General features: G+C 36.7%; 2 protein-coding genes across 2 annotated transcripts in view; one reads left to right on the top strand and one right to left on the bottom strand.

Annotated features, from left to right (window-relative positions):
• Window positions 1-31: 31 nt before the first annotated feature.
• LOC112574491 (serine/threonine-protein kinase Nek8-like) lies at window positions 32-10278 on the bottom strand. Its single transcript, XM_025255617.1, is given in 18 exon segments — window positions 32-955; window positions 1148-1306; window positions 1711-1869; window positions 2845-3002; window positions 3172-3322; window positions 4043-4160; window positions 4352-4428; window positions 4823-4967; window positions 5426-5598; window positions 5861-5937; window positions 6493-6701; window positions 7193-7274; window positions 8334-8383; window positions 8650-8727; window positions 8729-8827; window positions 9086-9141; window positions 9438-9643; window positions 10121-10278. Coding segments are annotated over 18 exon segments (2076 nt in total). The 5' UTR covers window positions 10168-10278; the 3' UTR covers window positions 32-923.
• Window positions 10279-10364: 86 nt separating this feature from the next.
• LOC112574494 (lipoamide acyltransferase component of branched-chain alpha-keto acid dehydrogenase complex, mitochondrial-like) overlaps window positions 10365-17205 on the top strand; it is a 10246-nt gene continuing 3405 nt past the window's right edge. The window contains 9 exon segments of the mRNA XM_025255621.1: window positions 10365-10570; window positions 11245-11371; window positions 12232-12307; window positions 12755-12936; window positions 14568-14695; window positions 15091-15187; window positions 15867-16204; window positions 16683-16760; window positions 16955-17146. Of these exon segments, the coding sequence (XP_025111406.1) occupies window positions 10511-10570; window positions 11245-11371; window positions 12232-12307; window positions 12755-12936; window positions 14568-14695; window positions 15091-15187; window positions 15867-16204; window positions 16683-16760; window positions 16955-17146 (1278 nt within the window). The 5' untranslated portion in view covers window positions 10365-10510.

The raw sequence follows: 17205 nt of genomic DNA, 5'->3' as shown, positions 1-17205 counted from the left end.
AACAAATAATCTCTTTAGTCACATTAGGACATAAAATGAATGAATACATTTTTGATTGGTCAACATGTGGATAGACTTTCACTTATATAGTTTAACTTGGAAGCATTTCAAAGTCCATGAGTTCTCTCCCTAAAGGCTGCTTGCATCTCCAGTAAAAAAATAAAAATAAAAAATCCCCATAATATAATGATGAAAAAAATGTTCAAATTTACAAGTAAACAACTCAGAACATTTAATACCTTTTTACAACCTGTTCCAGAACACAATACTGCAGTGGTTTCTATGGAGACAGGAGACATTATTTCTCCCTTGTGTCTAATCAAATGAATTTACATAAAAAGCTGTAAAACTCTGCATAAACACATACAAAAAAATCCCCCTTCATAAAACAACCTTCATATATGTTGGACGGAAGTGAGCTGATCAGAAATTCAAATATAACTAATTTTGTTTAGGTGCTCTCCTACATAATAAAAAATACAAATCACTAAAAAGTTTTACAATTGCCTTGGACAAAAAGAGTCCATCAACATCAGTAAATAACAAAATTATAGGACTAGTACATTTGTCAACAAACAGCAGCAGTAATTTCCAAAATGTTTAAGGCTTAAAGCATTAGTGAGTGTATTTAAAATCATGTTTTTAGCATTATGCGTGCATATAAAGCAGAATCACAGAAATGCTGTAAGGACCTCTTTCACATCCAGTGGTATCTGGTTGAAAACAGATGGTATAATCATACCATGAACTCACACTTGACAGCTCATCTTTATGCTATCACTTGAGCTCTCTTCTGTTATATATGGTTTCAACTCCCTTCAAGTTTTAAGTTCATCAAACCTGTCCATTACTTGGACAACTGTGCCATTCAGATGAAGTGACAATTAATGTTAGAAAAGAGTTCTTTTTTTTAAATTAGTAATCTATTCAATAGGGCTGCCAGATCGAAGTATTGCTGAAACATAGGGAAAAAGTAAACTTTACTGATATAAAATGTGGTGTATTAAAAATATTGAAAGCATCCAGAAAAAAATACATTTTTCCTTAAATTAAAACCTCTAAATAATACCTTTGATCAGGAAGCAGAAAGATTTACTATAGAATAAAAGGTTGCAACTGTATCATGATCACCTGCAAATCAACTTACGTCTGATTGCCACTAGTGTGTTACCATGACTGCAAGAAATGGACACAATGCTGAAGGGATCTTCACCATTGATGGCAACTTTTTTAGGGACTCCAGGCTCATCATCTAGACGCCCAAGCCTTCCTCGAGCACTTTTACCCCACGAAAAAATATCCCCAGCTGCAAATGATATTTTCTCCCTTTGAATGAAAATAATCTCCATTTAAAGTATAGCTTACTTCCTAAACCTACACATCTATGACAGTCATTTATTTGAAAGTAGTACAAATATCAAGTAAAAGATTTTAAAAACGTACCTTCCTCTTTATATAAATGAAATTGTAGATAGATGGAAGAAGGGAAAAAATGTTTAACTGTGAGCATGAAAGTACTAACAAGCAAAAGAAATGAGAATAATTGTAAATCATCATGTTAAAAACTGTTTAAGAATTTATAAAGTAAACAAATATTCATAAAAATGCAATTTTTAAAAGGTTCCAAAAAGAGCCTAGCGCCATGATAAACCATGACTATTTGTAAGCCATTTTGTGAATCATAAAACTCAAAATCCCTTGAATGCATACCATCTGTCACAGCCACTGTAAAAGTATCCCCACATGCAACAGTAGTGATACTGTAGGAAGTAAGGGCTCGCAACAGCCCAGGCCTGCGGTCCTGTGGCTCCTTGTCAAAACCCAGCTGTCTGAACTGGTTGGAGCCAAAGGTATAGCACTTGCCTTCTGCTGCAACACCACAATGACACATGCTGAACTAACACCAACAGACAAGAAGCATGCCTAAATCACAAGCAGGTGCACAGCAAGTCCCACATGATTATTGAATAAGTTGCTTTCTTCTCCCATGAATATGCAGTTATAGTAAGAATTTTAGATGCCTTCAAATCCATGCGTAAACTGTCGGATTCTATTGTGTTGAGTGATATGACAATATTTAAAGTTAACACCAGGAAGCATTTAGATAAGTCTCAAAGTTATTATCATAATAATAAATTTGTAAATGTTTCCCAGTATGGGTGTGAGCTCAATGTGCTGCACACAAAAAAACTACAACCAACCAGCAATCAACCATAAAAAAAAAAAACACAAGAGCAAACAAATCAAATCATGGCAAACATGAACTAAGTGCATGAGTGCAAATGAAAAACTAAGGAGTGAGAAGAATATCATATTTGCTTATTCAAGATATTTCATGTATTTTTAGCTGGATTTGAAGGCTTTGAACATAGTAACTTAAAGAAAAAGGGGCAGAGAATTCTAAACAGTGGGTTCTACGAAGGTGAAGGTGCTCTGCTGAATTTCTTCCATCTGATGAGTGACACAGAAAGGAGGGTAGCACAAGCAGACTTAAGAGACTATATCAAAGGTAAGGCATTGGTATCTCAGGCAGGTTTGTTGGGAAAAGGCCATGAAGACAATGGTAGCACAGTGTGGTGATCTTGTAATCAATTATATTGCTCGGCCTGGTTGTTGCTACTTTTTGAATGGTTTACAGTATTCTATACTTAAGTTGTTTTGTTTAATCTTCTTCTTGTCAGAGTATTGTTCAGAATTTTAACTTGCTTTAACATCTTGCATTTAACTTTTGCTTTTTTGCACAATGCATTATTATTATTAAAGATTCTTCAACTGTTCAAATACCATAAAAATCGCATAGGTTTTAAGTAATTATGCCTGTTTACGCAAAATTGTGTATCTCACCATTAACAACAGCAGTGTGGGATGTACCCACAGCTACAACTTGCACCTGCATGTTGCTGATGGGGGCTGAAGCAACAGGAGTCAAGACATGCACCTCCTCCACTAGCCGCTCTAGCACACCTTCTGCAGTAATCTGGTCCAGAGCAAGCTTGTTATTCCTGACAGATATGCACAAAGTCATAATTTAATGAAAACCAGAAGTTTAAAGACAATGAATTGCAAATGTGCAATTAGGTTAATGACTGTTAGGCCTTTGAAGTTTGCTAGAGACACATATTTAACTTCTTTTAACAAGGTATGAAAGAAAGTCATGGATTCGGGACAAACCGATTGCTTCCACAACATAGCAGTGCTCCATCTAGTGTTCTGATGACTGAGCAATCAACTCCACAATGGACAGAGCAAGGGCGCACGTCATCTGGAACTGCCACTGGTTGTGGGGCTGGTGAAGATTCTTCGTTACCAAGTCCAAGACGACCTGCTCAGTCATCCATGAATATGAAGCATTAGTTCAGCCCTCTACCCCTCTAGAAAGTCTCACAAATAAAGGGAATTCTGTTTAACATATTGTATAAAGAAACAGGTAAAAGCTATCATATTTCATCTTTTCCCAAAGGTTTATTCTTTTTTAAACTTCTCAGTATTATAATTAAAGCTGTTCATAGTTTTAAAAATATGTATCAGTCTTAACCATGTTTTGACATGCTTCTCAGTAAGGTGACTAGATATCCCGATTTAGGTGGGACAGTTCCACCTTTGACCACATGTCCCGCTTGCTCATAAAATGTCCCTGCAGGATGCCCAATGTTCCGCTTTCATCTAAAAAGCCGATCAATGTCCCACTTGTATTTAGAAATCTGATTACCATACATTGATTCACATCCATGCCTATGGCTTTTGCCTATTGCCGTTTGATTAATAATTTCAAATTTGTCTCCTAGTTTACCTCCTTTCAGCTTCCTTGTCTGAAGAAATCCCCTCCTACCCCCCACTACCATTTTTCCCTTTTTTCTGAGCTCTTTGTGAAGACACTATGATCAGCATGCATCCTGCTTTCACTCCCGAAATGTCTGGTCACGTTATTCTCAGAGTTTGCAACATTCTGAAGAATGAACAGGAATAGAATATGACTATTTGGCTAATAAATTTAATATTTGGTGGGGGAAAAAAATCCCTGACAGCAGTCAAAATTACTTACCATTATCTCCACGTCCCCAAGCAAATATTTCATGCTCATTTGTGACAGCCAGCACATGAGAGGCTCCACAGGACACTTGTACCACTTCATAGCCAAGGAGTGCTTCTACAATCTTAGCCTGCACATGACATAAAATTTGGCTTACATTTCTAAACTGTTTACTAATTTGCCCATCTCTTTTATTTAAACTTTAAGCATCTATCAACAAATAAAGACGTAATTAAAATTTTTTTTAATGAAAGTAAAATAACTTATGTCACGATAACAAAGCAGCTAATCAAAGAGGAAGGAACCATTGTATCTGAATACCTGTGTCACATCACTGTAATTTCCATGCCCAAGACATCCATGTACCCCACTGCCATAAGTCATTAAGATGCCCCTGTCTAAGAGCAGATTAAAAAAAAAAAAGAAAAAATAAATGTAAGGAGCATTTGGTCTGCTGGTTCTAATGTACAGGAAGAGCAGTTGTCATATAACATGTACTAAATACCTATTGCCTATTGTACAATGTCGTATACAAAGGAACACTGCTGTAGGAAGCCATATTCCAACGGATGACTATGCAAAAGAGTAACATTTGGAAAGAAACATCAACTATTGTTTCAATCAGAGATTGTTGCATATATGGCATCTCCCCTTTTTGAAAAACTCAAACTAAATCCATCTCAAACCTGTGGAAGTGGAAATAATATGAAACACTAAAATTAACCAACTTAGGGAAGTCTTGTGTGGCAGTTACAAAGAATATCTGTTGAGATGAGGTGTTTGAGGTTTTACCTGTCAGGCAAGCAGTGAACAAGTCTCCACACGCCACATGCTGTATGGTGACTGCTGCCTGGCCCTCCAGATACCGTGGAATTAAGGCTGAGTGACCACTGTCCAGAGCTCCAGGCAATGCAATCTCTCCTCCCATGCCAACTGGCTTTTAATATATATCACATTTTTTTCTAATTTGGGTGGAGCATTTTCTCTGGTTTCTCATTTCAATAAAAGTTTAAATTTAAAATCTTAAAATGATGAATGTATTCAACATAATTCAGCAAGAAAAGCTTCTAAAGTTTAAATTAAAAAATCTTAGTATGATACAAGAACGTAGTTCAACAGGAAAAGCTTCTAATATAAAGCAACATCAATAAAATACATGGCAGAAACAGAAATCAGTTTCTTCATGAGTCTTCTGATAAGTCAAGTACTGAGTGACCTTAACATTGCCACAGAAGTTGAGGGGGGAGGGGGAATCTGTCAAGTTTAAGTGATTTTCTGCATTGTGAAAGATTTTTCTTTTTGTAACTAGCCTCAAAAATTATAGCCTCTTGCCTCCTTTCTAATTCATAAGACAATTTGATGAAAATCTTGAGCTGGATTTTACATGCATCTTACCTCCCAAACAAAAAGACGACCATGCTTTGTAACAGCAGCCCTCTGAGTGCGACCTGCTGCAACCTGGACCACTTGCGTGTCAGGAGAAGGTAGAGGCAGACGTGTAGGTTGTGTCAGACCTCCACCCCAGCACAACACAGAACTGAGAGCTCGAGGCTTACCAACCATTCCATCTGTCATAAAATAATATGTAGTGAAACTGGGAAATTTGATGGGTCTCTTTACTAAACCACAAGCGAATGCTGCATATTTTCAGAATGTTAGTTTTAAGCACATTAAGTGAACTAAGTAAAGCTGAAAGTTTTGCAGGCAAGAACTATATTTTTTTCAGATCACCACATTTACATGCAATCACATTTTTTTACTAAGCAACACTAAAAATAGAATACTATTACTTTAACCTTTTCAAAGATCATGACAGAAAAAGACTCTTACCACGAGCCAGGCCTACACCACGCACTGAGGTTCTGCTTCTGCTGCTTCCAGGCAAGTTTGAAAGAGGCCGGTGTACTCTGAAAACATGACATTCTTTTCCTTCCCTGATTTTGTATTTGAAAGTCTCATGAAATTAGTACAGTGGTTTATTATATGCAAGGTTTATCACTGTCTAAAGCCATTAAGATGTGTACATTGTAATCAACCCCAAAGATTTTCACAAAGACAGATTACTAAAAGAAAGAAACAGAAGGAAGAAAGAAGTGCTATGATATTTAATTTCAAATCTCAATTGTGGTGGATTGCTGAAAATGAACAAAACTACAAATTTATTCTGCACACATAAAACTGCACCTCTTTTTTTTGTTGTTTGGGGTTTTAAGTTTTTTTGGGTTTTTTTTTAAGAAATGAAGGAATATCCTGAACTCATTTGAGTATGTAGGACAATGATAAAGGGAACAGTTAAAGGGACAGAGATGAGAGTAATTTACACTGACATGCATTTTCAGATTTACACTTGACTATCATTTCAGAAAGCACACACGACATTATGATATTATGCCCTATGGAAGCCTTTATTTTTATCTCATGATGTAACTACAGATCAGGAATACCAAACTGTAGATCCTCACCTCACACATGCGACCTTGCCTGTGTCTGTGTGAAGATTAATGAGAGCATTGATAATTATAGGACAGGCCATGATCTGGTTGATGTGAGGTCGACGTGCAGGGTCTAAGTGCAGCATGCTTAAGATCAGTGAACGAAGCTCCTCACTGTATTGGTCTGAGATTGGTGAGAATGTCCCACGCATAATCTTTAAAATCAAGGCTGGTAAGTTCTGAAAGCATAGTCTAATACTACTGTTTACAGGAAGGCAACTTGAAAAATGTCCTTATATGATTTGCAACAGCACGGTTAAGAGATTATCTTGAAACTATATCTTATGAAACCAATACACAACAACAATTCAGTCTCAACAAATTTTAAAAATAAGGCTGATATTAATTAATTTTAAAAATGAGAACTTTGTACATCTAAAAAATATATTGGAAGCAATGGAAAGTACAAAATATCCTATTAAATATTTTTATAAAACTTCAAAACATAGTACACATTAATATTTAAAAAATACAAATTAAGTGGACGTGAAAATGTTAACTGAAGAAAACCTTTTCATGGGTTTTCAAAATAAATATTGTTGAACAAAAAGAAGGAAGAAAGCAGGAGAGCAGATAAATAAGTCTAGATGTCACATGTCATTATAAAGAGGTATGGCAGCAGCCAAATGATGAGCAGAATTGAAAATGACAAGGATCCTAAAAAACTCACTGCTGCCTCAAATGCTCTTTTCAGACTGGCCAGCTCATATAAGACACAGCCAAGGGCCCATATGTCACTTTTCTGGTTGTAGCTAATCATAGTTAAGGAAAATATTCTGACTACTTATTAATGATAGTTAAGGAATCCTAACTACTAACATCATCACTGCAGAGTATGCAACACACAAATGTATTTTGTTGAATTCCAAATTTTAAGGCACAAATAAATTGCATATTTGTGAAGATAAATATTTTTTATATAATCCTATTTGCTGTGGGCAGATGGCATGCAATTTGCATGGGAGTTCATGGGTGCTTGTGCATGAGTGTAAATGTCTCTTTGATCTAAAAGTGTCATTGAAAGGCTCCACTAATATAAACTGTGAAGACAAAAGCTGAGGAAAGGAGTGATTTTTGCTGCTGTTTTTAATTCTAGGGTACTCTTCCCATGCCTTAACCACATAGGCCCAACTGACGGGGGATGGCCAAAACCGGGACTGGCAAGGTGTTGTGGCGGCCCTATGCTCCTGAAGAAGTAACAAGGACTAAACTAACTAAACTTCCCATGCCTTGACTGGGTTTGGAAATTTGGTGGTGTTCCTCTGTGAAGCATTGTTAAATCCTGACTTGTTAAAAAAAATTTATTTATTCACTAGAAAATCTGTCCATTTTGTTTTTGAATATTTTTGAGTCTGTAAGTTTTGGTTTGTTTAGGTTTTTTTTTTTTTGACTGAATGCAGATTACTAACTGAGAAATATTTTATTTCTGTCAAGGTTTTTGTGTTGCTTTTAACTAAGCTTTTTCAAGTATTGGTACTCCAGATCTCAGTGGGCTTTGAAAGGAGCAACAACTGGGAACAGATTGTTGTGTTCTTTTCATGCTGGAGCTCAAGCCTGATGGCAGAGGCTTTAGAAAGGACTTACTACAATACAGTACAGTATAGTAGTTATTTTTAAAGGAAAATTATGATTTTAAATGTGTGTTAAGTATGTCTGTAAAATATAGTAATCATTTGTTTGTTGAATATTATGGACATTTATTTTTATTTCTTAAATTCAGATATTTGTTGGTCTTTTCTATCTTGTCCAAAAGTAACTATACAGTTGTTGCATGCCACAGAACAACAAAGCTAGCAATTGCAGAAAGATACGGTTTTCCCTCACAGAGTTCAGGAGAAATATAGCAAGGTGTGCCCACAACCTGTAACACAAAATGTTCAAGCAATTAAAACATAATTTAATACATGAGGTGAAATGCGTGCTCAGAACTACCTGATAAATTAATGCAACCCTTAACATGATTACCATAAAAATAGCCTGGATCTCTTTGGAAGTCAAAGCATTCGCAAAAATATAGTTTCTAGCCACCAAATAAACTCAAAGTAAGGGGAACTAACCATGCATGTACACCACAAAAGAGCAGAAGTCACCACATAGCTGCAGTATTTACTCATCAGGGGAACTAACCGTGTATGCCTTGCTCTTGCTGCTGAGGACCTTTGAAATGCCAAAGTCTCCAATCTTAACAATCTCCTTCTTTTTATCGAAGCAGTATGTTCTGAGTCTTTAGGTCACGATGCAGAATCTGCTTAGAATGTACATGTTGCAAGGATAACAACATCTGTGCAAAGAACTTTAGAATCTCCTGGAAAACAAATGCACCAGAATTTGTATCAATGGGTTTTAAAATACATCATTATAAAACAATTTGTTTAATTTGTTTATTTGAAAAAGACAAAAAGAAATACATCTAGTAATAATTGTGTAACAATATTCAAGAGTTCTAAAATAAATTTTGGGTTTGCTAAATTAATGCCATAATAAGAGCAGACAGATTCAGAAAAAGAATGGAAAATGAATGAAATAAGTTGTAAATAATATTAAGCCCACAAAAAAGACCCACTTCTTCTTCAAGCAAGTTTTCATTTCGACTTTGCAAATACTCCAAGAGTGTGCCACCTAAAATATAAAAAAAACAAACAAAAACACACTTATTTTGTGCAAAACATCTTCAAGAAAGCCAAGCACTTAACATTGTGATCTTAAGTTAAAAATTATCTTTCAGATTAAATGTGAAAACCAACTGTTGATTATATCATACAAACTTCTAATCCTCAACATTACTAGGACAAACGTGCTTACAAATTTACAAATGACACAACTACCTTTATGATTATCATACATCTGAAAAAAAACAGCTCTTCTAAAAATACTGTTACCATGCTTCTCAACTCAATCTACAGCTAATCACATACCTTGTGCATATTCCATTACAATCATGAGGGCCTTGTCTTCCAGAAAATTTTCATAGTATTCTATGATGTTAGGATGGTGCAACATTGATAACACTTTCACTTCATTCAGTGCTGCCTGTCTTTCTTCTTTTGTCATCTGCTCTACTGGAATCTGTTTGATGATTACCAGCTTCCTGTCACTAAGTCTGCAGCACAGGTGAACTGTACTGCAAGGACAGATATACACACAGACAAAAGTTGATGAATGGTCATAAGGTTTATGGATACAATATGTACTACAGATTGAGCCAGGCTATCAAACCCGATGAAACACAACTTGTGGAGAATGTAGATCATATTGTAAATAAAAATGCGGCAGAATATAAATACACATAAAAAGGCATCAGTACATATTGATGTATATGTTTTATTAGCTAGACTACTGGAGATGTGACTTCATAAAATCCTTACTATTTACAGATTTTAACAATTTTTTTCCCACTTTCATCGATTTTGATGTGCAAGTCTTATTATACTTCAATCATCACCACTACTAGTAAAATATATTACTGACACCGGCACAGAGCGTATCTTTTTGCCTTGTATGACTACCACTAAAAGCAGACGACTTCAATTTTTTTTTTCTTTTTACCAAGTCAATAAATTTTGAACAAAGAAATAAATCCAGGAATTAAAGTACTAACCCGTAAGCACCACGCCCAACTACTCTTATTTTTTCGTACTTTTCCATTTCACAAAGACAAACACTTCATCTGAGAACACACAGTCCAATAACTTCATACCACAGAGTAAACTTCTGCCATTCCCAGATGGCTGTGCGCCATACTTGTATAAACTGAAACAAGACAACAGAATTTTCAGGAATTCTTTATTTCAGAAATATTTTTTATTTTATACTTATACAGGTAAACGGCGTTCTTGTCAAAACAATTCTGCCTCAGTAATAATTCTATAAATGTAATTTTTTAAAAAGCTATATCGCACTATTTGCACGATTTCGTGGAGCTAAGCAATGCAATCTCTAAAATGCACATGGTCGTGTAGAGAGGAACAGCAACATCACATCGCGAGCAATGGCTACGTTCTTTACACGTAGGGCTGTGCCAATTTTAGTCAAGCGCATTCGGAGCACGGTACGTGTGGTTTCTTTCATAATTAGTGGTAAAAATTACGTGGAAAGATCACTTTACATTTGATGCGAACCGATTTCATAGAAGTTAGGTGCATTGTTTTCTTACATGATCCTTGTCGTCCTGTCGGAGGTCTATGAGGGCGACAGGGTTTAAATCGCTAGAGCATGTCGTACCTGACACATAAGAAAGAAGTGTCATTTTTATCGACATCGTGAGGGTAATCCTTCACTGCTTGTTCAAAATGAAAATTAGCAGCTTGTAAGAAATCTTCGAATTAGAAGACAACGAAGTGGCAGAAGGAAAAGACCATGGCCTACAAATTTGTGACCAATCCGATTCGCGAATCGTGACACGCCTCCACCTTTTATATAGAGCTAGAGATAATAATGAACAAGAAGTGTCTTTGGGAAAAGTGGGGTGACACATTTAAAAACCAGTGGAATTGAATTAGATTAGAATTACATTTGTAAACCTGATAAACATGCTGAATGGCTCCAAATATGAAAGTACGGGGTGGGGGTGGGGGTATGCCATATCATGTATGCCATGTGCCAAATAGTTCACTTTTTTGTCTTTTTTTTTTTTTTTTTGCAGAAAACTTAGGCAGTAGTATTTTTAAAATAAAGAAATGAGTACAAAGCATAATAATATGAAAATATTTTCTGTTTCTGCAGGTACCCACTTATGGGTGCACAACAAAATATCCAGTTTTGTGCTGCCGTTGCTTGATAACATCACTGAATCAACATTCTTCGAAAGATGTCCCCTGTCAACAGAGGAGAACTTTCTACACTTTCTCAGGTAAATGCAACATAAATCTGCACATACACATTCTTCCTTTGGAGTTGAACCTTGCTGACATGAGTCGTGGGGAAACTGGTTGCCATGCTATTAGTGCTCTTGCACCCTCTGGTGTCATCAGTCATCAGTACATCAGTCATCACTCCTTGTGTGTGATCATGGTCAGGGTCTTCATGCCCAGACTAGCTGATAGTCAGTTCTTCATTTCCTGGGCTGCCTGAGCTGATTTCCCTCTCTCGTATAGGGTTCTGATGTTCCAAGTCCCTATCCTGGTTTTTGCCTTGGCCGTGAGAAGATGGGTCGGCAAGCTGATTTCCCGAGGGCCTTTGCCAATACACATCATAGGCCTTTCTGAAGAGGGATCTTCCCGTCCAGGCTCTTGTTCTTGTGTTGCATTAGCGGTTTCTGTAGTCTGTAGCATGGTTGTTGTATAGGGTGGGGTTGTTAGCCCCATGCCCAACCCTCCTCCTTCATCCGGGCTTGGGACTGGAAGGTTTCCAGACGAAGTTTTGCAAACATACGTTTGACACCTGTATGTTTCCCTGACAGAAATTGAAAGCTGAAAATTGTAAATTATACCTTGTAGGTGTTTAAAACCCCTCTTAATGCAAAAAAGAAATTATTGTTTACATTGTAGGGTTTTTTCTTACTTTTTTAACTTTTACTATCAGGCCCTCATTATAATTATCATTTTAATCATTATCAGTCTCTTCATAGAGGACTAAAGTACAAAGATCTGCTGTAAATGTTGTTGATGTGACAAAGATCAACTTTCTTACTTTTATAAATCTTTATGGTGGTAAATGTGATTTTTAAGCATTCTATTGAAAAATAGACATCATGTCTCCTTTATGTCGCAGGTTTAAACAAAGAAGTAGTTCCATTTAATTTGTCTGACATTGGAGAAGGGATCCAGGAAGTGGTCATCAAAGAGTGGTAAGAGTTCTCTCATCTTGATAATTAACAAAAAGCAAGATGATCCTCTAACCTATTTTTGGTCACTGGGAAAGTTACATGTTTGAGATACTTTTCTTGGGGCTAGCTTTTTGCAGGGTAATGCCCCATCTCCTCTCCCTTGCTGCCTTACCTTCCCCAGACAACTCAGGTACCCATCCCAACAGCTGGGTTTACTGGGATAAGTTCGCTATGTCACTTAGGTATTGAACTGTCCACCTCCATATTTGGACCTCAATCTTCTAACCCTTTGGCTATCTGGTTTTCTTCTTATATTGATAGAATATGTTCTTAGATTTTTTTATTTTAAGAACAGGCTTTCAAGTTAGCATTAAAATTTTATATCTACCACTTTGTTTATTTGTAGAAGAGAGAAGAAACTCAAACATACAAATTTTAAAGCGTATTGCATGAATTTCCTGTTAATAGGTATGTTCAAGTTGGTGACAGAATCAGTCAGTTTGATCCTATCTGTGAAGTCCAAAGTGATAAGGCTACGGTTAAAATCACAAGTCGCTTTGATGGGGTTGTCAGACATGTCTACTATGATGTTGAAGCTGTTGCTTTGGTTGGTAAACCTCTCATTGACATCGAGAAGGAATCTTCAACTGGTATGTTTCATGGAATTAGGTATATTGAGCACACAGACAAACATAACCTCTCTCATTTATATATGCACATTCATTTTTATTGAAAGGAGAGGGCTATATTTGTATCAGTCACTGCCTTCAAGCACCTCAGTTCCCAGAGGTTCTCAATCCAATAAAGAAATTCCTCAAAATACTATATCAATTTTCAGTCTCCCCACAAAACCTATTTTAGTTCACCAGTTGGTATTGTTTATTCCTAACTTTTGAAGTCCCTAACCTCACCCCCTCACTATACTACGTGAAAGCCAGACCCTAACTAGCCAAGATCTGTCCTCCACACAAAACTCTAAAACTTAGCCAGATCCTAATTCTCCAGTTCCCTGTAAATACATGAACACAAACTTTGTGCATATACATACACCACACACACACACTTTTTATTTCTGTTAAGAGAAGAAAATGAAAATACAATTAATATTATAAATGGTATATAAAATTACTGTATATGTTTTTTATTATTAAATTGTTTAGCCATCCTTTCCATCACCTCTTTTTCAGCATTTGTTTCTTAAATGATGACTGCAGTCTTAATCTCATATATTTTGATAATAGACATTTTTATTGTATTTATCGTCATTCTACACCAGTACTTCATGAACTGTGCTGGTTGTGTCAAATACCAAGTGGCCATGCTGTGCTGTTGTTGCATTCATGGTCTGACCACAGGATACCTGACTGAGATGATGAAACCCTACTAGCCCATCTGGTTGCTATGGTCTGCTCACACAAATCTGCTGCTTGTGCTTTACATCAGATGAGATAACTTTGGGCACTACTTTTTCTTCTCTGGGTCCAGTGTCTGAAATGCCTTGCCCTTATCATTTTGCTTAGTGACCATCTTTAAAGCTTTCAATGCTGGTCTTAAGTTAGTTTTAGTTTATTCCTTGTTGCTTCTCGAGGAGCATAGGGCCACAACATCTTGCCAGTGGACCCTGTTTTGGGCAGCCCCCATCAGTTGGGCCCATGTGGTTCCGACGTCTTTTGCCTCACTCTCTACTGTTCTTTTCCAAGTCTGCTTTGGTCTCCTATCTCTCCTGTTCCCCAGAGGGTTCCAGTCAAGTGCCTGCTTGGCAATGGTGTCAGCTGGTTTGCGCAGGGTGTGTCCTATCCAGCCCTATTTGCATTTTTTGATGTCTTGATTAGTGGCATTCTGATTAGTTCTTTTCCACAGGTTGCTGTTGGAGATCTTTTCAGGCCATCTTATTCCCAGAATATGGTGTAGGCATCAGTTGGTAAAGGTCTGGAGCTTGATGTTTATGGTGTTTGTCACTCTCCAGGTTTCAGAACCATACAGTAGGACAGCTTTTATATTTGTGTTGAAGATGCACATCTTACTGTGGAAGAATTGCTGGTCTACATTTTTTGTGGATCCCTTCAGAAGCTGGTTGCTCTCCTCTTTTTTTTCCACCTTCTTTCCTTCCTCCTTTCTCTTTTAATTTGTGTGGGTTGCAGCTGTACTACTCTTTTTTTCATACTTCTCTTTTGTTTAAGTGCATTAGGCTCACTGCCAAGTGGGGATATGCACAAGCTGAGTACCTTATTATAATTGTTGTTGCTGTCATGCATAGTGACAATGAGCACTTGCACCACAGAGAAGCAAGAAGATGTGCTGGAGGAGACAGTCTCTGGAGAGCAGTTTGATTCCATGCTGATGCAGACGGTTCGTGGCAGAAAAGTTCTGGCTACACCTGCAGTTAGAAGACTGGCAATGGAAAACAAGGTGATCAGTTTTATCTTCACAGGTAGGCTGTTTACTATGACAGTGACCTCATAGCTGATCACTAATAGATTATACGGTATACAACTCTGTGTCAGATGGAAGCAAAATATCACAAATGTACACATCATCATTATGGTAATCCAGAAATACACTAAATAACTAAAGGTCAATCAGGATTACAAGCAGACATAACAAGTGTCATTATGATTTACTTTGCAGAACTAGGTGCCTTAGTTTTCCAACATTGACTGTTGAATGTTGTTTGATGCTAATCTTTTGTGTTGGTAATATTAGGATGCTGATGGGGAGAGGTGCACTTAAACAAAAACGATAATATATGATTTCCTACATGCGTTATTACTGTGCTTTGAACAAACTGTTTACTCATATGCCAGATTAATCTAAGTGAAGTACAAGGCACAGGAAAGGACGAGCGAATTCTGAAAGAAGATATTCTTCGGTACTTAGAGGAGAGAAAGTTAGGAATACAAGGTAATATTTATAATGATACAATTTCTATAGTTGTCTCAAAACCATTTATAGAAGAAGTCCTTTTTACCAAACTGTGAGTAAGCAACATTTACATTTTGGTGTGAGTGTATGATAAAGTTTTGAGTCTTTTTTCAGTGAAAAAGAAATTTGATAGTAACTCTTTTAGTTTTCTCTCTCCCTATCATAAAGCATGCTTTGATCCTGTTTTTTTTTTGATTGAATTTTCTTCTATATAAAGTAAAATGAGCAAGAGGAAAAAAAATACAGGCAGTCCTCCACTTATGACGTTCGTTCCTACGTCATGTCATAAACCGAATTTCGCTGTAAGTTGGAACATACATACTGTAAGTAAATAACATACTGTAAGCACTTACCCTATCTTAACAGTAATTATCTAAAAACACATATAAAATGCGTTTAATAATGAAGTGAAACATGAACTTCGCGTTACAACGTTTCTGACTCAAAACCACTTTAGTCGAAACAAGGCTTTATACAGTAAATGGGAGATGTGTCATAACCACGAAACATTGTAACTCGTGGCTGACGTAACCCGAGGACTGCCTGTATGTAACTCTGCTTTTCACATACAAGTTAGCATTTATTCGTCTGTAACTTGTGTTTCCAAGGTTTAGAACAATTTTATTTTTCATTTCTTCATTTGTTTTTCTTCATGAAGAGGTGACATCGCCTCCACCTTCACAACTAGAGAGAATGCCACGACCAACGGCTGCAGTACCACCATCATCATCAACCTCCAGCCCAGTGTTGCAGGAATTAGCTCCCAAAGTAAAAGCACCCATAGGAGCAGATCGGAGTGAACCTATAAAGGGTATCAGAAAAGCCATGGTGAAAACCATGACAGCTTCACTGCAGATTCCTCCATTTGGTTACTATGACGAGGTGGATATGACACAACTTGTCCAGCTGCGGACCAAACTGAAATCCGTTGCTGAAAAACGAGGTGTTCGCCTCTCGTACATGCCTATTTTTTGAAGGTAATCTTTTTTTCAAAAGGCTGTCTTGCAGGATTAGAGTTTGTTACATTTAAGCGTATTTAAGTGGCATGATATAATGCAGGCACCCATTTATCATGCAGATTTAGTTACTCAAATAGTTTTGGCGTATTTCTACAAGTTTGGAGGGGCTAGGACACCCGTATGCTTTTAAAGCAAAATAAGTAAATGAATGAAATAAGAACAATTTATTGGTTCAAGGAATTGAAGCTTTTATATTCTCCCTGTGAATACTCTTTAGCCCATCCTTTGGTAATCACATCCATTAATTTTGTTATTTCACTAGCTCTTCTGGTTTCCGATAGTCACCATGTAAATATTGGAAGTTTCATTTTTAAAAGAGACTGTAGCAGAAATGGAGAATATTTCATTGTTCACATTTTTCCAAGTGTAATATTTCCTAAGATAAGTTTCATTGACATGGTAAAAGCTATGCATTGCTTGGAACCCAAATTACTTTAAAGGCAATTTTTGTGTAGGCTGCATCACTTGCACTGTTGGAGTACCCTATTCTGAATTCCAGTCTAGATGAAAAATGTGAAAATATCATTTACAAGGTAAGAATTTGTTTACAAGTTTGATGTTTTTTAAGTTTTAAATTTTATTTTATATTATTTATAATTTTATAGTATAATTGCATACAAAGTTGGTCATTGTCGTTGTCATTCAGGATTCAATTTTGTTCTTGTCTCCTGTTGGCTCTTTTAGTTTTTCTTATACTATTAGGGTTTTTAATCTGAACCTGTTGCAGGCATCCCATAATATAGGACTTGCTATGGACACCCCTGCTGGACTCTTAGTGCCAAATGTAAAGAATGTGCAGCAGCTAAGTATCTTTGAGGTGGCAGCAGAGCTGAATAGACTACAGGTACTTGGTGAGACTGGAAAGCTGGGCACAGAGGATCTGAGTGGTGGCACCTTTAGCCTGTCCAACATTGGCACAGTAAGCAGATTTGTATTTTTCTTTAAATCATAGTTTGTCCACATCTGAGTCACACAAAA

The sequence above is a fragment of the Pomacea canaliculata genome, linkage group LG10 (genome assembly GCF_003073045.1).
Source record: "Pomacea canaliculata isolate SZHN2017 linkage group LG10, ASM307304v1, whole genome shotgun sequence".
Taxonomy (NCBI): Eukaryota; Metazoa; Mollusca; class Gastropoda; order Architaenioglossa; family Ampullariidae; genus Pomacea; species Pomacea canaliculata.
This window is presented reverse-complemented; position numbering and strand designations above follow the sequence as displayed.